The sequence below is a fragment of the Phallusia mammillata genome, chromosome 1, assembly GCF_965637545.1.
Source record: "Phallusia mammillata chromosome 1, kaPhaMamm4.hap1.1, whole genome shotgun sequence".
In the NCBI taxonomy this organism is placed as follows: Eukaryota; Metazoa; Chordata; class Ascidiacea; order Phlebobranchia; family Ascidiidae; genus Phallusia; species Phallusia mammillata.
The window spans coordinates 14,088,824-14,103,133 of record NC_137252.1 but is presented as its reverse complement, the minus strand read 5'-3'; the positions used below and the strand labels follow the sequence as shown (position 1 = coordinate 14,103,133).

The 14,310-nt window shown below is 40.0% G+C and overlaps 2 protein-coding genes across 2 annotated transcripts; both read left to right on the top strand.

The window, feature by feature from the left end:
• Window positions 1-60: 60 nt before the first annotated feature.
• On the top strand, window positions 61-2,731 carry LOC145208648 (uncharacterized). The gene is made up of 7 exons (XM_080078986.1): window positions 61-214; window positions 971-1,029; window positions 1,133-1,265; window positions 1,334-1,491; window positions 1,624-1,966; window positions 2,035-2,091; window positions 2,521-2,731. The coding sequence occupies exons 1-7, from the start codon at window positions 139-141 to the stop codon at window positions 2,571-2,573; spliced, it is 879 nt and encodes a 292-aa protein (XP_079935112.1). The 5' UTR covers window positions 61-138; the 3' UTR covers window positions 2,574-2,731.
• Window positions 2,732-3,046: 315 nt separating this feature from the next.
• LOC145208664 (uncharacterized) lies at window positions 3,047-5,802 on the top strand. Its single transcript, XM_080078987.1, has 4 exons — window positions 3,047-3,786; window positions 3,865-3,987; window positions 4,166-4,315; window positions 4,712-5,802. Exons 1-4 carry the CDS (start codon window positions 3,775-3,777, stop codon window positions 5,009-5,011), a joined length of 585 nt encoding a protein of 194 aa, XP_079935113.1. The 5' UTR covers window positions 3,047-3,774; the 3' UTR covers window positions 5,012-5,802.
• The last annotated feature ends 8,508 nt before the right edge of the window (window positions 5,803-14,310 follow it).

The following is a 14,310-nucleotide window of genomic DNA, read 5'->3' as shown; positions in this document are numbered from 1 at the left end:
TGGAAAATATTTTATTTTTTGTTGCGTGAAGCTTATCGCCCGTCGCGTTGCAAAAACAATTGGGGTAATTCCCACCACACAAGAAAGGTGAAAACGAAACGAAATAGTTCTGAAATTGTAAACAAATCTAATTTTATAATGAGACCTGACGAGCATAAGCAAAAGAAAAGTTCACAATACAAAAAGAAACATGGAATGCAAACCTCAAAAACAGGTTAGCGTTGCTTTATGGGACAATGAAACAGTGTTTAGGTTTAATTAATCATGTTGTTTTGAAAGCAGCAATGCCAATGTACGCTGTGTCGTATTAAAGACTTCCGGTTTAAATATACAAGTGATTTTAATGAATTTAATTGTATAGTGGTGCTTAATCACTTATTCTGTTTTTTTAACAAGTAGAACGCTGAAATATCATCAGGGGTGACACTAAAACGCTGAATGGGCGGGACGGGCGGAATGGAGGGCGGGACGTCGCGGGAGATGGCGGGACGTCGTGAAAACCGCTAAATGTCGGGTTAAATTGCTGACGGTTGGAGCTATTAAGGTTGGGATAAGGTTTTATAATAGAAAATCATTAAAAAAAATTCCGCCGAACACTACATTACGCGCCCGAAACGTCCTGCCATCTCCCGCGACGTCCCGCCATAGCATTTTTGCCTAATGTCAGGAAATAGTTGAATAAGTTTTAGGCAGGGACATTTTTTGATTCATATACTATTATAAAACCTCAACCTAACCCTAATAGCACTAACCGTCAGCAATTTACCCGATATTGAGCGGTTTCCGCGACGTCCCGCCCATTCAGCGTTTTAGTGTCACCCATCATCAGTGTGCTAACTGCTAAGTCCAGCATGCAAAAATTTTTTGGGGGGATTATCATCAGTGTGCTAACTGCTAAGTCCATCATGCAAACGTTTTTTGGGGGGGATTTCGACAGGCAATTAAATAGAATTATCATTAATATGCACAGACAAACAAAAAGGTGCTTCGACCAGACAAGAAACTGGAAACCAACCAAAAGAACAAAAGGTAAAACAGACGGACTTTAATTAATTTTCCATGTTTTTTAATGTGTCTTTCACAGTTACATTTTTGTAACATTGTTGTGTGTAAAATTACTTGTGCCCAAAAGGATACTGACATTGATGAGGTTGAAAACCCATTTGCCAAAAGAAAAGTGAAAAGCAATTGGAACAAGTATGAAGAAGAAGATGAGAGTCTTAATCAAATTGGGGAAGATTATGAAGTGCTTATGTCATATGCAAGTATGTTTTGAAAATATTTTTGGACTATAGTTCATTATATTGTTATGTTTTTGACCATTGCTTTTAAGGTCAGTCAAATTCCCATCTAAAATTAAAATCTGAAAAGGAGTGGGATTTTAATGAGGAAGTGGATGATGCATTGACCATTGACTGCGAGAAGATAGCAGATGCTTTGTCACAACTTACATTTTGTGAGCGTTATGGGTTTGATTCAAATGATTTTGAGGTAGGTTAATTTGATTGTTTATGTATATCACCTCCAAACATGGAATCCTGCATTCAAAGAGTTTACTGACAGACAAAACACATCATTACTGCAAACAATTGATACTAAATGCAATATATTTCTGATTTTCAGCCATCTCTGTTAAAGATTCTTGATGAAACATCTGCAAGTTCAACCTTTGGCATTGAGAACTCTATTGCACAAACACTTGTCATTGACAAAGCAACATTTGACTTCCAAGCTCCAATTTCTGTGCAAGAAAAAACACAAATTGAAACCTTTAACTCTGTCACCAACAAGTCAACTGTGGTTGTTGGTGAAAATAATGATGATGCTGACACATTGTTGCATTCAGACAAAGCTGAAATCAATGACATTCATGATGACAAAACATTAGATGAAGTAAATGATTTGGAATGTGATTTAGATGACTTATTGTTGAGCACAGCTAAACAAGGTCTAACTGCTGAAGTTGGTAAGGTTTGACTTGGTATAAATTGTGTGTGGTGTGTATGTATTTTGTTTTAACGAATATCATTTTAGAAAAACAAACTACAGTACATTGTGACAACATTCCCCACAATGATGAAGTGGCCTCTGGTATGTTACTTCACTTTTGTATCTGTATGCCATTTAGGATAAAATCTGATGAGTTCTGATAACATTTTTTATTACCATTCTGAAAATAGGGCATGCACTTCAGCTTTGAGTTTTAGTGGATTTTTAAAACATACCAATTCATGAGAGTTGTACTGTGCCCATATCCCCTATTTTGTAAGTCAACTTAAGGCTGTGGGTTCGATATGACTGTTCACTAATCTTTAATAAAGATTGCATTAAGGTAAAAGCACCAAAAGTCTTTGTGTTTTTAACAATATCATAAACAGTACAGAGAACAGAATTGATTATGAAAAGCACAGCCCAATGAATTGCTCTTGGTTATGGCCTTTAACATGCAGAAGGTTCCTGGGCTCCTGTTATAAGGTATTTTAAATACTTGGGCTAACTGTAATCATGGTTTTCTTTCAGATGATAAAAGTTGTGAAGAAGACTTGGAGGATTGGTTGGATTCAGTAATATGAAGTGACTAATGCTTCCATACATTGACCCATGTGAAGGAAAAAGCGGTGATGTTAGAACCTGACACACTGGTGTGGTCTCTAGCTTCTTTGCCAAGAGAATGCTTGAAAAATTCTGGTTGAGCACACAGTTGACACATAATACACTTTATTTTACTAAACTTGCAAAGTTTAGCGCAAACGTTTAGGTCATGTAGCAGGAAATATTACAGACTGTTGGGGATATTTTACACCGGTAGTTGGCGCCAAATAGCAACAGTAGTTATCACAACAAAGACGTTTCACGTCCATTATAAACGACTTGTCTATGATTAGTACAAAACAAAATGTCAAATATCATCTTGGTGCAAATCAAAGTCGCCGTTTTTCTTACTCAAATAAAAGCCCCCTGCTGGCCTAAACAAGACGCCCCTATCATCATATTTATTTGCAGTTGCGTATACGGTTATTACCGGCGGCGAATGGACCATATCGGTCATCGAGTTAGCCCTTGCAAGATATTTCAGTCGCCACAAGATGCTGTTTACAAACACTATACTTTCACACCGTTACCTCAGCCGTTAGTTTGATCTGATGTGCGGAAAATCGCGCAACCCCGCTGATGTTTCGTCGCTTTAGCGGACCTCGTTGCAAAGTGGCGGTATGAACTTTTTGTTCTATTTTCCCCAAAATGCGCTTAGAAACATTTAAACGGAACAGCAATAGACATAAAGTGCCAAAGAAAACGTACCTATCTGGTGGTGCACCTATCAGATCAACGACTATGGTTTGTTTGCAAAACTATGTAAATAACAACGTCACTCCGTTTGATAACTGTTTCCTACTTCACTATGTCATGGACTTCATTAACGCACAGTTTTACACAGACCACGGATAATGATATTGCGATCCTTTGCGAAGGTGGCATGTTGGGAATTATTGGGTGGTGCATGTATTATGCATGAAATTACGCGTGACGATGTGCACATGAATATCATCATATCGCGGTCGGTGTTGCTCTGCACGGAATAAAAACGCCTTGTTTCGCTGTTGCATTGCTAAATGACCATCTTGCTAATGCTTCTTTATGTATTTGGTCAAAGACTTAAGATATGTCATGCATGTTCGCAAAAGTTTATTGGTAAGTTGTAGCTAAACGTTTTGTTGCGAAAGAAAATCAGAAACAAAAAATCAGTCATCACAAACATTGAGATTTCAAAAAAATATGGAATACTTGGTAAGTAGCTCGCCAAAAGCTTGATACTAACTACCAACAGCCAGCTATTCAATTTCTGTCGGTGTAAATGCTATACAGGATTCAAGTCGCTCTGCTCGCAAATTGGAACCTTCGAGAACAGTACGGTACAAAAGAACCGATCCTAGAGCCAGCAATATTGTTTTGGGATGCGAAAGAGATAATTGGGAAACAACAAACAAGGTAGTTTTTAATGGCAATGTTTGCTGCTGTAAAAGCATTACAATAAAACCTGTAAAAGATCCTGTGGTATTTTTTGTTAAAGAGGATTTCCCTTCGGAAATTTACGTGTTCCATAGCCTATATGTCTTGTGTAACTTATAAGACACAAATGACAAACTAGCTAACTTATAAATCGCAGACAATTCAAAGGCAAGTTGTTGGTGGGAGCAGTAATCAGGGCAAAGCCGTTACTGGGGATCGTCAAATGGCGTCAACACGAAGACGAGGAATGCTCGAATCAACTCTTTCTTTTGGCAACTGTATCAACGAATGGCACACCGAATCCAAGGTGTTGTACTACTACATATTTTACTGAGAAATTATTATAAATGTCGTCTGGCTTTGCATTCGTAAAAACTAAAAATAAAAGAAGTGGTCTTATTTAAAACATGTTGAAATAAAATAGATTGTTACAAATTACCCTGTTAAAGAATTTTTTGTAGTAAGTTACCATCTGATTTATACAAATTGTTTCATCAAACGTTTTGTTCAATGCCATACTCTTCTACTAAGTTAAACATAAGTTATAGATATGCCGACAAGATGCTCAAGTCAGCAAGTTGGCAAAACAACCTCTTCTAGTACGTTTTTAGTTCCTCTTGAGTTTTTGCTCGGGAATTGTATTTGGTTGCAACCATAACCATCAAAAAGTCTTTCATATGTTTGTGTATTTGTTTTATCTCAGCAACACTACAACAAACACGACCTAAAAACGTGGGGACCGCGCTCAAAAATTCAGCAGGATTCGTATTCGTGGACGGAAGATCATCGACGCCAACTAGCAGCTCTCCGGGACGCAAACCACGCCCAAATTACGCCCTCAATGTCTCCCTATGTCAAACTACCTCCTATTTATGCCAAGGCAAACGGCCACCATCAGGATACCCCGTTTGAACCGATAGGGAACGGGGGCTACCCCCAATACGAAAGGCACCGGCGACGTTTGCCAAAACTCCCTGTACTCAGCGACGAAGATGATATATGAAGTACTGACATGAAAGTTTAATGCGCTTTTAATACGAACTAAAATACGCTACAGGCATCAATTTATTAAAAACTGTTTGTGTACGTGTTTATTGGTACATGCAACTTTGTTGAAACCATTTTACGTTGACATTGTAAGTTGTCCTTACACGTACGGCCCATTTAATGATAGCACAATTAATGCGACGGATCACATGACCTGTACAATATCTATTGTGTACACTAACTTATTAAACAGCTGTAAGGCAACCAAGCCCGGGTGTATATTTGTCAACAAGCATTTGTTTCGTCGAAAGCCGTTAACGCCCGGCGATTGTTTAAAGCAAACTGCATCCGCTGGTTTCGCGGAAAAACACTAACAAACAACAAACTGATAATTGGTTTGTGTTTCCTCTAACCTAGCGACAGTGCATTGAGTAAGTTTCCGCGCATATGCTTTTGTTTATTAGCAAACATCTTGTGTCTATATGTGTGTTGCCCCACAGTAATATATAACTTATATGCGGTCTTTACCCAAATAATTTACCCGTTTTGTAGGGTTTTGTGTTAGAAAATCTACTCCAACAAACATTTGAAAAAAATTCATCCCAAATGCAGCGCAAAGCTTCTTTTTTTGTTTTGATTTGTGGTTCCTGTTCCCCTTTCTAGAAATTGCAATTCGTTTTTTCGCAAGTCAAAGTATCATACACGACGATAGCACAGATATTTGTGGGTCAACGCAATGCCTTTTTAATCCATACATCATACCGAATTCGACTAATGAAAATAAAAGACATGAATTAAACATTTCCAGCCGCCCAATATCTTTTGCAGTTGCGGCCTTTCAACGCTTCTTCTCTCCCTATCGCATAAATTATTAAATTTAATGTGGCACATATCCCTACAACAACTTTAATGCACAGTCCGCCGCAACATCATCAACTTTCCCCACGCAAGGACCGTCTGAAATTACTTGGCAACTCGATACTTGCATCCTTTTTCATGGCGAAAATGTCCACTGGAGAGGTTGTCGTTCGAAGAACGCCATTAAAAATATGACTAATAAATAACTTACAGGTAAACATTTATCTTTCATATGGATGTTTTGCAGTCACTCATCGGGGCAAAATATCTCTTATGTCAGTTTTTCTTTTCTGAATTTAGATCAGTGTTATTTGCGAAAGTCATTTTGCAAAAAAAACAGTGGGCCTTGCTGCTGTAATGGAAAAATGCTCGGTCCCTATAGTCACACTTTGTTCTGCTGTCAAAAACATGTTTTTGTAACTTGCCCTACGGTTTTTGCTTCGTAACTTGCGCAACACCCAAGCGGTTTACGTGCTCGTAACCTTTGGTTACTTCGTGAGTTCTCAAGGCAAAAGCATTGTATTCCGGCGAAGGTTATGTAAATATACAACACACGGTTATGTACAAAAACAGAGAAAAGGGGGAGAAATAAAGTCATCTGGGTACCAACGAGGAATGCAGAAAAAAACAGCATTTTTGGTCCACAAAACCAGCTACTGCTGCAGTGAACAGCTTGTCTAAAACATTTCTAACGTTGCACTGAAAACCCGCTAAAATTTGGTATTATTTTTCTCCATTGTCGGGCGTACCTTTTTTGTACATCTATAAAACATCGCAAGAATATAGCATGAAGCGGAGAAGCACACGGTACCGCATGATAGATTGCAACAACGCTCGCAACATATAACAATTGGCAATACTAAACAATAGTCACAAAATAGTTAAATAACCGCTATTCTAAATGGGCGGCGAGATTTCCCCAAGTTTGTCGTATTCATTCACAAAAATCAGGGTTGCGCAATGGTAGGAATGGTTTGTTCAACTTACATCTGCAATTTGTTATAAAGCACGGAGTGTGGTTAGTTAAATTCCAGATTTTATTCCCGATTTCTTTGGTTGCCCTACGCCTTCAAAACGCATTTTGGCACCCATTATACCACGGTAGGAGCTGAACTTAGAAAGAACTTCTCGAAAAAAAAAACACAATCAAAAAGCGGATAAGTTAGAACCGACCTAAACCGCAACAAATTTAAAATAAACAAACGATAAAGGCATTATAAAATCGCAAAGAAACAAAACCATAAGAACTCATTCGTAGTGTAAGGCACTTATCCTAACTTCCAAACGCATTAACTGCTCTAAAAATTGCACGCACTAGATAATAGGCATTGGATGCCAGATGCAACATAATATGACTTCTCTAGGCAGTGAACACGAAAGCAACAACAGGAAACCTTTTTGTGGTAAGGTATTCGCATCGTTCCTTGTGCTGTAACAGTTCAGTATTATGTGCATGCTGAAATGCTGTATGCATGCAGTAAACAGTAATCTTCGACTTAAGTGTACACCCACCTGGGCAGTAACGCACCACAACGTGAGCAATTGGAACATTATGGCACCCAAGAGAGTGTTTTCGCACTCTGTATGCGCTACGGCTGTATATCACCGTTGCATGCAACGAATCTATTGTCCCGGCACAAAGCAAGACGGTGGTCTTCATTCTCCACGTCCACTTCTCTCTGATAAATTGGTTGTAGCGTGGTATTAGCATCTCTCGGGCTCGTTCTGTTGTTATTGGCGTTGGAGTTTAACCGAGTTTGGGACATTTCGGCAGCTGGCTGCTGTTCTACACCCCGCATTGCCTGATAGTGACCATTGCCGTCCATTACAGACTGAACCATTTGGCCGGCAGGTGGCGTAGCGCTGGTGCTGTGCAGATCAACTGACGGTGAGCTTCTGTTGCATGGCATGGAGTGCTGTCGTTGAATAACATGCTGCTGGTGCGACTGTTGATGTCCCTTCCTCAGATCGTCCATAGTTTCCTGCTGCTGGCCCCGCACGTTGCTGTTGTTGGAAATTCCGACGATCCATTCATCGAAGTTACCTTTAGACTGTTGAGCTGCAAGATTTACAAGCATTAGCCAAGACTTAGTAAATATTTGTTCATAGTCTGTTGTTTGAAAATGAAACAACCAAGTTTTGTTGATCTCGCATATGTTAGTATATTAATCGAAAACCGGAAATGGGTGTGAACACTTATGGATGTCAACATCCATATATCTCTTTTCCTCCGTGCATATTCGCCAGCTATTAGCATCAGCGAAAGGACGTGCAATAATCGAATCTCCGGCGCGTTTTGTTTACCTTCCGCGCGCGCGTTCGTTCACACCCTTTTCCGATCTGCGACGACCGAAACAAAAGCGAAAGGGCGGAGGATCGCAGGTTGTCGAGTCGACAACGGGAAACGTCGCTCGAGTGAGACCCATTGATCAAGGTCGTTTACTCTGTAGTCAAACGGCAAATTTCTATGTTCCTTCCCGGACGAAGCCCATGTACCTGTGCATGAAAGTGCGCCGAGCTAAACCTTACCGGCAATTTGCTGCGGCGATGGGTAGGTTCCTACATCAGCTTGGGTCACTGCGTGTTGGGCATGCTGCATGGCCGCATGTTGCTGTTGTGTCATCATGATCGAAGGTGAGTCGCTGCCCCCCTGGTGTTGTTGCGGTTGCTGTTGTTGGGGGTGGTAATGCATGGTGGGTGAAGGACCGTTGGACATAGGGGGCGTCACCCCAGCACTGGTGGATATTTCCCCGGTCTGGTGGTGGCCTGACTCCGTGGTTGGTTGCTCGTTGGTTACGTCTGTAGGATTTATAGAGCGGTTAGCAATGTCGCGCCCTTGGCGATTGCAATGCAGGATGTGAGTCATAACGACCTTTTAAAGCCACTTGAATGTTCATGGTCCAACATTGTGAGACTTGTAACAAAAATTTTGTACTGTTGCAAACCCACATAAAGAACTAATATTAACCCAATAAAAAGGTGCAAGAAATACATTATCCCATTATTGTTTGGCATGTAAATTACCACAGCGCAAAGGACGGTCAGTGCCTTAGTGACAAACATCGTTTTTGCAAGAACAACACCTCAACATTAAATGTCAAATTTATGGTGCAACATGCCTGGGGTGGCGGAGTTAACATGAGGGGATCCACCCACTGCCCCCTGTGGGTGATGTTGGGGTGATTCTGGCTCCCTTTTCACGTCTGTATCGCTAGTGATGATTTCCTCCCCATCCTCATTAAGCGGTTTGATCCCTAACATTTTGTGAAGTTGGGTCGACGAGATTCCAAGTATTTTCTCCAGGTCATTGACATACTTGTACACGTATCGCCTAACAAAATAAAAATGTCCTTGATTTTTTTTTGATAATCGCGCCTAATTCGACTTTGTTTCTGATACAAGGTATGGTTACTGTACGTCAATATAAAAAAAACACCCAATGGTTGTACACTACCATCGATATCTGCTACCGACGACAAATTTACACTGGAATATGTGTTAAAAACTTCCGTCTAATGCTTATTTAAATTAGATAGTTACAAAACGATTATTTGGACGTAGATAAATAAACCCCCGTGTTTAAATGGCAGTCGTTAAACAACTTACAAGTTTCTGCCATACGTTGCTGTAACTTGTTTTCATGAATAAACTATCTGAATACAATTCTCTACCTTGCGCCCGATGCATTCATTTTAAATCATTTAGCTGCGAAGGATTCAGAAAAAAACATCGACCACACATTTTTTGTTAGTTATGTTTACCTACATCATCTAAATTTACTTTTTTGCAAGCCCCAGTAAAAAACACCTCTGTAACTGCAGCTTAACCTTTATTTTTTGCGCTCAAAAGCGTTCCAACGATGCCCAGCAATTTCCTGCTCGGTTATTGCTTCAATGAAAACGTGTCGCAAAGATTTTCTTATACCTCGCGAAATAAAACCAACTTAACTAATACCAAATGTATCACTCCTTGGAATGAAACAATTAATCTCTAAACAAATACCTAATTGTCGTGCAAAGTGCGTCTAACATATAATTGGCTGCCAAGATATCAATATAGAGCAACACATCCTCGCGATGACCCCGAAAGCGTGCGCTGCCCTTCATAATTTCGCAAATACAAAACTTTACAAGTCAGTCATTGCAGGATGATGGAATGGCTATATGGTCGGTTGTGGCTAATTGACATACCTGGCCGGGCACTTGACTATGATGTTTTTATCGTAGTAATATCGGATTCCACGTGACAGTTTTTCGTACGTCATCTTCGGTTTGTTCTTGCGCATTCCCCATCGCCTGCGAAAAAAGGGAAATGGTTAAATAGTTATTTTGGGCAAAAACGGCCCATTAGACTAAAACGTGCGCAAAAAGTGGATAAATAAAACAACAAAGTAATAGAGAGTAAATATTGCGTATATATAGTAAGTATAATTTACCGCTTTATGCAATGCCAAAGTATACATTATAAGTAAATTTATCCTGTATTGGCAAGAAGTATATGCAAAGTAAAATTTAATTTTGAAATGTATTATTTTCGAAATGTAAAATAAAATAGGTATTATTCTTGGTAAACTGCCAACCATCAAACTTCCAGAGAAAAAGAGTCCAACATAAGAATTTACTGATTACGAAAATGCAGTAAAAAAACACAATCCACTTGTAGCAGACAATACACTGCGTGTTATGGATTACATAAATTATGTGGCAGTTTGTATTCATTAAAAAGGTTGCAACAAACAAAACGTACTTGGCAACTTCGTCGGGTTCCTCCATTTTGAATTGCCAACTTTCACCCGTCCACTTGATTAAATGCTTGCACGTTGGGTCGCAGAGTAGCTCGAGAAGGAACTGCCACAGTTGGATTGGTCCGTTACCTTAAAGCGCAAAACACACAACAATAAAGTATTGTGAAGTATTACTGTTCGATATCCCATAACTGTTAAGCGAACTGCTACAATCCTGTCGAATTTACGCTGTAATTTACATATTGATGCAATGTTACTGTGTTATGTGTTCAAAATTTTCGCTGTTTTACGATCGTGTGGCTTTTACAGGTTTAAAATGTTTAGATTTATCCTCATGCGAAACAAATTAAAGTCAAGAAGACGTATAGGCCTATATCAAATGGGCTACTTGCAGTATTTTTTACTAAATGTGTCTAAATTGCTTAGATGCGTTGACTATTCACGCAAAAAAATATGTGCGGTCTTAATAACTGTTTTCGTTTATCTAGTTCCTCAGTTGTTTTTGTTATTTTGATATCAATACACTTCAATAAACAAACGTTGTGGTACATGCTGTGTAAAAGTATTCCACCATGATTTTGCGGTAACCATTTATGAAACGCAAATAAAAAAGTGTGAGGAGTGGTTAGCTTATTTTGGTTTCTAAACTTGTTTTATTGAATACTTTATTGTTTATTTTTATGTAAATTTTGTTTCATTTGATTCAAAGTTTGGCACAAAGACACGAACTTGCATTTAAACGCCACGCGACCGGCAAGTCAGTGCAAAAAATAAAATAAAAGGGAAATTGACAATGGCTCGATCAGGCGTTGATCAACACAATGTTGAATGTTTTATTAAATAGACAAGAAGCAGAAATTGGTTGTTTGTTGTCCAATTTCATTGAAACGCGTCTGCCAATCTGCCTAACATCTTGTTCATAACCGAGCAGCTCCTGTCTTTCTTGCGGGCACAGTTTAAGCGGATCACAATTTATTGACTATCCAACGGCAGCGCGATATTTGTTGCGGAGATTTTCTCGGTATATGTCCGGTCACGCGAAGGCCTATGTACTTTCCACAGGGATTTTAGCCCAGTTTTCGTCCTTTGGATTTTACCATTCACATTCCGCGTAGTTTTCCTTCGTTTATTTTTTGGATGGATAGGCTACCCTTGCAGAGAATACCCAATTTGACGCGTTTTAATTCTATGAAAAAGTGGGACTAAACTTGCGAGCTTAACCGGAAAAAAGTCTTCCCCTATAAGCAATTTTTTTCTGCTATAATTTTTAAGCTTGTCCGCACAAGATTATCTCGTTTGGTTAGTTTTTTCCGCTGTTCCTTTCACGAAACATTTGTAAAATTTGTTTTAGTTCGCTGGTAACTATTATGTTTAAAGGATATAATCAAGCGTCCGACAAATAGATTTAGAAAATTTCTGTACCAAATAAATAATACTTGTAAAAAAAAAATCGCTTCTTTAGAGCGCTAAAAACGGTTATTAAGTGGGCGTTTCGTTTAATTAATAGTAAGTCAATCTATCGCATAGACCCAAATAAACTTTGTTCCAACAACGTGCTAGCTATAGTGTCAGCGATGCGAGGAAGAAGCTCACTGGGCTAAAGAAAAACGCTAAAGAAAAAACGCGTGGCCAGCGGGTGCGGTGCAAATTGAGAAGTGAAACAGGATATTTTCATTGATTTGCCCGCGGTTTCGCCCGAAATCTTACGCTACTTCGCGAATCCTCACAAGCCGCATCCACCCAATATTCGCCGCGCAACCATCTTCAATTCCGCGAGTGCGAGAACCTCCGTCCGAACAGCGCGAAAGTTTGGGTGGGTTGGGCGGAACAGCTGCTCGCTGTGCCATGCCGCCAATATGCGTTTGTCGTTTGTTGGAATGCATTCAAATGGCTGATTTTTTGCAAAATGCACGGTTTCATATTCTTTTACGCATGCAGTTGCTTTGTCCCCCAAATGAAAATTTCAATAATTTGGCTACAATACCTATTTATAAACATATTTTACGAAAAAATGCTTTTAAATGAATCGCAGTTTGACCTTAGTGCGCTGTATATGCAATGCTAGCAATTATAAAATTTTGTCATTCATAACAGATCCACATTACGTCTGATTCATTTACCTCAGCAAAAAACGATTAAAATGCATGTTTATTTGTCAAACTACTGCAATCCAAATATTTCAAAAGACTCTCTGCAAACCCCGCACTTCATTGCAAAGCTTAGCTGATTTGGCTTTTAATTTTTGAGCACATGATGGGGTACATAACACTGTTTCTTGGTACTGCTATAGTAGCGGCGTTTTAACCTTTAGTCGCAGATACTTTGCTGAAACTGCAGTAACTGGATATGACAAGGGCGCAGACACCAAACATGCGTCGAAAATCAACGCTGCATGTTTCTTACTTACCCGTGTAGCCGGTGAGTTCCTGTATGTTAATAATCGGGTTGACAGCAACTGCCTCGTCGTGCAAATGAGTGTTGTCTTGTAATCGCATCTTTGCTCGTTCTGCGATGCTCTCCAATTGGTTGCGGTACTGACGGTTGAAAACAGCGGCGTGGGGGAATTTTCCCTGACTCGTGGGCACAGCGAGCGCTGCTGACCCGTCCAGGGGCATCATGCCTTGCTGGAGGACTTGTTGATACTGGAAATGCTCGCGGTTGTAGAATTCAGCAGGGGTCATATTGGCATGTAGCTCGGAGTTGGCGAGCGGGTGTTGGGGGTAGTTCTGTGCCACAGCCGATGCTTCGGCATAAAGATACGGCATTGTCGGATGGCTCTCGGTTGGTGTTGAGCCCCTGTGCGCGTTGTAGTGGTGGGCTTCAGACATCGCAGTAGTGTGTGGAATCATTTTAAGGTCCGCGGCGTTCTGGGCCCCGTTCAGCTGGGTGTATAAGCTTTCTCCGTGCGCAGCAAGCTCGGCCTGAAATTCACTTACTGCTGCCGGAATAAGTTGTGACTGCGCGCCTTCGTAGCCCGGGTAAGAATAACCGGCGTAGCTAACGAATTGAGGCGTGGTGCTGCTGTTGGTGTACGTGCAACCTTCGCTTGTTTCGCCTAAACTGCTTCTGTGCAAAACATAGTACAGTTCAGTTCAAAAGCAGTAATTCAATAATAGATAAGTAAGTTGCATACTAGGTCGAAGCAGTGTGCACTGGTTGCAGCTTACAGTACAATGCGTTGACAGAATTTAATTCTATAGATGCATTTTACAGTTATTTATTGGCAAAATCTTTACATTTTGATCACCTCTTCAATTCCAACAAATAATACAGAACATTTATAAGCTATTAAAAAAGTGTTCGGTGAACAAAATATTTATAAAAATAGTAACGCGATGCTCTTAGTCTTCTGCAGAAGATGCAGTACAATTTTGCATATAACACGCAAAAACTTAAATTATATCAATACAATACAAAAAAACGCAGTCTATTCAATATCAATTCAACTTCCCATGAGGTAATGGTTGTGCAATTCGCTGAAGCTCAATCGCTATTCATTTCAACACACCTTTTATTTGCATCGGGCGAATGCTGGTGATGGGGTGTGGCAATACTTCGGGAGTATGACACAACTCCTGGTTCACGTGGATGGACGGCATTGGGCTCCTTGAACACGTGATCTTCGGGTTGGGCGCTGGCTCCGAAGTTATAGTAGTGCTGGGCTGCATCGGCTCCGTTCAACTCCGAGGTGGAGAACGAGGCCTAAATATCAC

Bases quoted from the DNA above. Each gene is read 5' to 3' on its own strand.
- LOC145208664 (XM_080078987.1), top strand. The intron at 3,988-4,165 runs GTAGTTTTTAAT...TATAAATCGCAG, and splicing joins ATTGGGAAACAACAAACAAG to ACAATTCAAAGGCAAGTTGT. The intron at 4,316-4,711 runs GTGTTGTACTAC...GTTTTATCTCAG, and splicing joins AATGGCACACCGAATCCAAG to CAACACTACAACAAACACGA.
- LOC145208648 (XM_080078986.1), top strand. From the start codon at position 139: ATGAGACCTGACGAGCATAAGCAAAAGAAAAGTTCACAATACAAAAAG. The intron at 1,030-1,132 runs GTAAAACAGACG...TGTGCCCAAAAG, and splicing joins ACCAACCAAAAGAACAAAAG to GATACTGACATTGATGAGGT. The intron at 1,967-2,034 runs GTAAGGTTTGAC...ATATCATTTTAG, and splicing joins AGGTCTAACTGCTGAAGTTG to AAAAACAAACTACAGTACAT.